The 7506-nt window shown below is 36.7% G+C and overlaps 1 gene segment (V, D, J or C); it reads right to left on the bottom strand.

Moving 5' to 3' along the window:
* Positions 1-6800: 6800 nt before the first annotated feature.
* LOC101993088 lies at positions 6801-7247 on the bottom strand. The segment is given in 1 exon segment: positions 6801-7247. A coding segment is annotated over 1 exon segment (447 nt).
* Positions 7248-7506: the final 259 nt, after the last annotated feature.

Below are 7506 nucleotides of genomic sequence, written 5' to 3'. Positions count from 1 at the left end.
ATTTGATATGTAATTACATTGTTTACAGATGAATATCATTGTCTTCATATATTGCACAGTTGTTTATTCTCTTAGTTTTCAAGTTAGATAGGTATTGAGAATTATATGTTTTTCATGTTTATTTTAGGTTAATCAGGTCTTCTAGTTACCTAGAGATTATATTTAGTATAGATAATATAATCTTCAGCCTTTTTAAAGAGCTGTAGAAAAATGGCCTTTAATCTAACCTAGAATTCTGTGCCTATGAGACACAATTACTCCTGGCAATGCCACTCTACTCCTGAGAGAACCTTGAGCACCAAAGACACTCCACTGGGAGCTTGTCTTCTTGGCAGAACTGGCCCTTGGGTTAAGAAAAGCCCATACCTCAGCTACTGACAAAGATATGAAACAGGATTGTCTTATCTTGCCAAGACAATGTAGGATAATTTTTAGAAATTTTCTTGCATTTGATAATGGCATGTCAGTTATGTTAGGCCTTAGCCAAAGTTGGTTGACTCAACATTGTGAACGAGAATTTGGGTGATTGCCCAGGTAGTCAGTTGTCTCTGTCATTTTTGGCACATATTGGATATTTCTCATTTGTTAAGTAACATTTATTCCCTTCTCAGATCTTTGACGGAGTTGACGATTATATAATTGTAATTACTCTCTACATTATTTAGACTCCTTGAGATAGAGTGTCTGGTAAAACTTTTGTTCTCAATATTGTTTATTACATTTATTATTTGTTATTATTGTTTATAGTTGTAGTTAGTTTAGTTCTGTCTTATTTAGACAAAAAAGGGGAGATGTAGTGAGAGTCCGCCCTTTGGGGTGCACAGACGCTGGTAACCCCTTCCTGTTTCCTGTTTCTGGGCATCGCGGGAACTTCGGTTGTGTGAGTGTGCTATTTATATTAAAGTGGTATTATCTTATACCAATTGGCCTGTATTAATTTGATCTGCCTCCAACTTAGTCATCATCTTCGGCAAACACCTCTACCCAGGCGATCGACATTTTTATCAAAAGAGAAAGGAGGAGCACATCCTCGGTTTTATTAGGGCAGTGACAGCCTGTCTGCAGGGCTACATGACCACCTCAGGTGGGGGCCTATGGCTTAAGAGTCTGGCTGCCACACCATATAGAAATATGGACCTACAGAATGCCATGTTCTGAAGGTCTCTGAAAGATTTGAAGAATACCTATCTAACTGATACACACACACACTCACACATCCTAACTAACAAGATTACAAGCTTGACTATTATAGATATATAATATATAAAATATATAATATTGTAGATATATAAATATATCTATTAAGCTATATTTTTAACTATTCATTGTATTTTCAAATGATCAGTACAAACACAATACATTAATCAAGAGCACTGTATCAGTAAACCAAGATCCTATAGCACATCCTCCTTTAAATGTAAGCAAACTCATTTAGGGAATTTGGACATAGTTCTCTCCAAACTGCTTCATGATTTATGCTGGACGAAGTAATTTTTGGGGCTGTTTATGTTGACCTTTTATGAGGTCTTGGTCCATAAAACACATTAGTCTGGAGGAATTCCACAGGTTCTCATCCTCTGTGGAACAAAAGAAGAACCTCTTTTCCAAAGAAACATATTCTTAGACTCAAATTTTGAAGACAAAATACATTTAAGATATTTATGCTGGTTTAGATTAAAGCCCCTACAATGAAATGTCTCTCTGTAATTAGCCCATTCACAGTCAAAAAATTCAATGAAAACACAATGATAGACATAATCCAGACTCTCTGTGGGTATTACATCTATATGTGGCTTATTTTTTTTTACTTAATTACTTTTTCTATGAGTTTAATATTTATTTTATTATCTTTACTTCTTTAATCTATGACTGTAATCTTTTATATTACTTTTACATTCTAGTTACTCTTTCTCCTTTTTCTCCCAAGTCTATGTACATGTTTTAAACATAATGAGTCTTGTTTAGAGATATTCTATGTCTGAGTCTGTCCTATTGTGTATCTGAAATCCTTTTCTGTTCTAGAGAGCTTTTAAAATGCAAACCCGTGGCATGACTAATACTACATCTGCTTCACCTTTTGGTTCTGCCCAGTGAGCATGACAGAGGCATGTTCATTGTCTCTGCAAATCATGTACATTGCCCCAGTTCCAAAAATGCAGTGGGTGTATGTCACACTATTATGCAGTTTGCAACATGTTGCTCATAAGCCTAATTTAAATGCTTGGTCTCCTGAAAGAGCCAGAGTTCTTGCATGGCCCAGGAAGCAGCCATTTTGAAGCTACATGAGTGGTTTTTTTTTTTGGTTTTATTCTTTTTTTTCTGCAACCTCTATATCAGGAAGTATTGTCTTAATGGAGTTGCAGCATGCCACCAGCAAACAGATCCCGTCTGAAAAATGTGTGGCTAAATTTTGTTTTTTAGTGTCCAGAATTTCTTTGCAAGCCTTCTCAGGTTTTATGCGGATTTAGCTATGACATGTTGGAGTTCCAATTTGTAGTAAGGAAATTAGAAAGCACCACAGAATTCAGTAAAAGAGCTTCCAAACTTTGCCACCATCTTTACTTCTGCCCATAGAGTCTTATGATGGACAATTAAATTCCAGAACTATAAAAAAATTACCTCATATTCAAACAACAGAACTTGTGTTAATGTGTTACAGAAGGAATAGAAAGATAACACCGAGGTTTTTTTTTTACATTTTCATTTACAAATTAGCAGTATTGAAAGTGGGTGAAAATGGTCTTGCTGACATAGTGAACACTAAAAATACTGCAAGGGAACACTGTCATCATAAATCAAGCAATAATTTTAGAGAGATCAATAGACTACAGACCAGGGATTGCTGTTATTCAAAATGTATGCTTGAGTATGAATGAAAATCAGAAGCAATAACAGAAATCACAGAACATTCCAGGATTTCTGGTGGGTGAACTCTGAAATAACATGTAAGAACTAAATTATAAACCCAGTATTATGTATAAAGTACAATAAACAGAAAAATGAATAAATAAAACATTATGGCAAGAAGTTTAGATTCACATCTTTAATCTCAGAACTGGAGAGACATAAACAGGGGGATTATATATTTGAGAGTAGCCTATTTAATCTGTGCATGCACACACCTTTTAAAATGTGTGTTATTAATCAAAAGTTTACAAGGTAGTTCAGGCATTTGATATCTAAATCAAAGTACATATCTGACATTAAAATTTTATCATTAACCCAAGAATATTATTTAAAATTAAATATACATTTAAGTAACATGCATTTTCCATTTTTGCATTAATTACATAATTTTATACATCTAATTTTTATGTTCAAAATATTAAATTATTTCTGATAAGCATATTCAGATCTCTTTGTCAACTTGTAACACCATGATAAGACAGAAAAAAGCAGCATGTGAATTAATAAAATTCCCGATTTCAACATAAAAACATGACACATGAGTAACTCTGCTGCAGTCAGTATCTAAGAATATGACAGATGAGTAACTGCCCCAATCAATATCTAACAAATTGTGTTGTGCTCTGGATATTTTCAAGACACCGTACTTTGATTTGTGACAACTGCACTGAGATCAGATTGTGGATTCATGTCATTTACTGCTTATTACTCAAATAGAACACACAGAGAAAGGGCCATACAAATCCAAAGGCTCCTGTAGTTAAACATGTATTTTCACATATGTAAGTGTTCTTTTATATATAGTAGAAAAAGCCGGATTTTCTTTAGTTACTGCTTTTCCCACAAGTGCAGTTTCCACCCTTGTGCATTAGATTCCATGGGCTGTGATTCAAAGTGAACTAACTACAAAACTACTGGCTGAAAACAACAAAGATTATTTTGCTCCCGGCTTTGGAGCCAGAAAGTCTGATGTTGATGACCATGATCTCATGGGACACAGAACACTCTTCCATGGACCCCGCTAAGAATAAAGGTCTAGGGAAGGCATATTTCACCCTCAAAATAATCATAATGGGGGGTGAGGATGTTGTTATTTATTATGGTGTAAAAGTCATACAATCTTGACAAAGAGTGCTATAGCCTAAAATGAAAACCTCCCTACTTAAATGGTCCAAATGGTATCACATGTAACTCATGTTCAGATATCACAGATAATTTTCTGAAATTGTGTGAGAGGACCAACAATTACAGCTGAGTTCTGTGCCCCTTGGGAAACACAGCTTCACCCAGGTAAAGAGTTAATGGTACCATCAGCTACAACTTCCTCAGCATGGCAGTATGGAGGAAAAGAATGAACATTATCTAATCTCTTTCAAATAATTAGATAAGACTGGCGGTAAACGAAGCCCTGAATATCAATAACTTGTGCTCTTCTGAAGTTGGTTAGTGACTTCTAGATGGTGTGTTGTGGCTTATAGTTTCTTCCCACTTTGGCATTGAGGTAGAAACCAAAGCAAAAACATAAAAATGACTTCATTTCAATGATGAGTTAAAAGGAAATTTAGAAACTGACTATAAATGATGGTAAAACAGGACAGGAAGAGCAAGCAGTATATGCAGCTGGAGGGACTGCAAACTGATACACAGTCACTATGAACTTCAGAATGGAGATGCTTCAAGAAAACATGAAATTACCATATGATTTAGTTACTTCTGTCCTGTGTATTTTCCAGAACAAATTTAAACCAGCTTAAAATAGATATGCTTCCACACCCATGTTTATTGCTGCATTGTTCACAATAGAAAGAATTTAAATCAATGCAGTGTCTATCAACAGATGAATGGATAGCAAAAAGTTTCATATGTGCAAAGAAATTTATTCAGCTATAATAAAAATAAAAATCGCTTGCTATTTTTTTCTCTGTGGCTCAATATTTGCATTTGTTTTAGAAAAGACATATATTTGTGAATATAATCTTGTTTTTCTGTGTTTGGGGATAGAGTTCAAACAACTTCTTGCGGGCCAGGCTGAATAGTAGTAATCTTGAGATCTTCTATATCCTTGGTGATTTCCTTACTGCATGTCCATCAGAAACTGTGATGGCCATGGGAAAACGTGGATCAGGCTTCTAATCCTGACATATGAATAACTGAGTCAGGACATTTGCAAAGTCACTGTAATCATGCAAACCTTTGAGATAATTTTTTTTTAAAAAAATGATTGTATTAACAACTTCACTGGTCATACAGTGAGGTGCTTTTGAGTATCCAGAACAGAATGCAGACTTGACAATATCTTGGTTAACCTATGAGAGCCTGAGAGGAGGATCCAGACACACTGTGCTCAGATTTTAGGTGTTGATCTCATAATTCACTGAGTTTGTGATAACTTCTTGTGCAGCACTAGGAAAGTCAGACAATACAGTTTCACTATTCTGAGATAAGACTGTAATCTTGAAAAACTCAAAGATGTTCATTAGAAGATGTTTCTAAGGATCATTTTGTTGAGGTTTCTCACTCCATATGGAAAGCCTAAAGAAGGCTCATGAGTAGGTGGAGAGTTTCTTTGAAGTAAAGTTTCTATGATAGTGACTTGCACTCTTAAATCTCCAGAGTTCCTTTACCTGTAATGGGAGAGCAACTAGAATATAAAATAGATCCCAGGTGTGGTGTCAGTAATTTGTCATTCAGGGTGAATAGGCTCATGGGTTACAATTTTAGTGTGATGATACGTGATGTAGTGATTTCCAGTTCAGCTCAGGATATATACTAAGATATTATGTCCCTCCACCTACAAAGAGAGTAAAAATTGAAGGAAGGTAATATATTAAAAAGAAAGATGTGAATATTGGATAAGAACAAGAAAGAGCTAAGTAGTCTAAGACTGTAGATTAGCATCTGTGATGGACACAGAAATACTGATCAGAAACTAAGCAGTAAATCAGTTGCAGGAGGTTTGCTTGTGCAATCTGTTGAAGAGGCACATTTGAAATCTTAAGCAAATATAAATGGAAATTTGACATTAGGATCGAGATGTCAACTTGTGTCTGCAAGACAACTAACAGTCTTCAATATTCAATATCTTATTTTGAGCAACTGAGGAATATTTCCTGTATATTTTAAATGATTGTCTAGTAAATCTATTGAACCTAAAAAGTGTGCTTTAGAAATAGTAGCAATGGGATATTTATTAAGAAAGAAGGTTGAAAAAATTTGTAAAGGATCCATGGTCAGACAAACACACATATTAATTTAAGAAGTCTGTTTCACAGCTTCACCATTTTTATGAATAAGCTTTCTAAAATCACATAGTGGAGATGTGTGGGGAAAGACCCAGCTCAGAGACTAAACTTCAGTGGGCAGCAGCCCCAGGAGGTTTTGTTTAGCCCTGGAGCACTGTCGACGTCTGGAGCGTCAGGGTCCCTGGTTTGGGGTCTCGAATAAACCAGGACACAGGAGATGCAGAGCAAAAGCACCCATTGCAACTGCATGCTGCGTGTTTATTATGCAGCCCTATTTATACATTATTGAAACAATTGCTTCAGTCAACAGTTTAATCAAAAAGAGGAAGTATATGTGGGTGAAGTAACCATTCTCAAGAGAGCACGATGTATTTATTTAGGGCTGTGGTCGCAAGAATATCAGAACCACTGCAAAATACCATCAGGTGGTGTGGCCACAAAAGTCTCCAGAGACATTATCTCAATGTCACAAATCTAATAAAGCTATACTAAATATCTGAGCAAAGCAGTTCTATATGTACTGTGCTGCAGGGCAGCCACTTCCTTAAGCTCTGTGGCATTCGGAACTTGTGACAAGAGGACAGGGGAGAAGAATATTTTCTACTCCTAGCCCTGGCATTCCATAGCTGACCTGTGTCCCAGCCAGAGTCCTCAAATTACCGCAGAGCCAGGGCGGCACAATTCCCTGCAAACTAAGCACAGATTCCAAATCCTCACAGAGCACTGTGGAGGAGATCCATACCTCTGCTTAGCATAATATGCAGCATCATCATCAGTCTCCACAGTATGGATGGAGAGGGTGAAGTCTGTCCCAGACCCACTGCCACTGAACCTGGCAGGAATCCTAGATGCTAGGTTGGATGCACCATACATGAGGAGTTTGGGGTGTTGTCCTGGTTTCTGTTGATACCAGTGCATGTAACTAATGTTATATTCAGTGACACTCTTGCTGGCCCTGCAGGAGATGGTGGCCCTCTGTCTTAGATACACACACATCAAAGCTGGAGACCAGGTAAGCATAATGTCAACAGTCGAGGCTGGAATGAAAACACACTGTGCTAGCACAGTAATACTAAAAGCACTCTGGTGTAAATCCATCATGGATGTAGAAACATTAACAACAGTCATAAGCTATACTCTGAGAAGCCATAAAATAAAATGGAAACTTAACACTACTTAGATTCCATGATTTCAATGATCAGGACATCGAGGTATGAAAAGCAACAAGGTCTACAAGATTTTTCCCCAACAGTGCACCCTCTCACCTGGAACCCAAAACCCACAGCAGGAGAGGAGCTGACCCCATCCTTGAGATCTGGACTACAGGCTGCTTCCTGAGCACTAGTAAACTTTTCTC

This window comes from Microtus ochrogaster (assembly GCF_000317375.1).
Source record: "Microtus ochrogaster isolate Prairie Vole_2 chromosome 14 unlocalized genomic scaffold, MicOch1.0 chr14_random_3, whole genome shotgun sequence".
Lineage (NCBI taxonomy): Eukaryota > Metazoa > Chordata > Mammalia > Rodentia > Cricetidae > Microtus > Microtus ochrogaster.
This window is presented reverse-complemented; position numbering and strand designations above follow the sequence as displayed.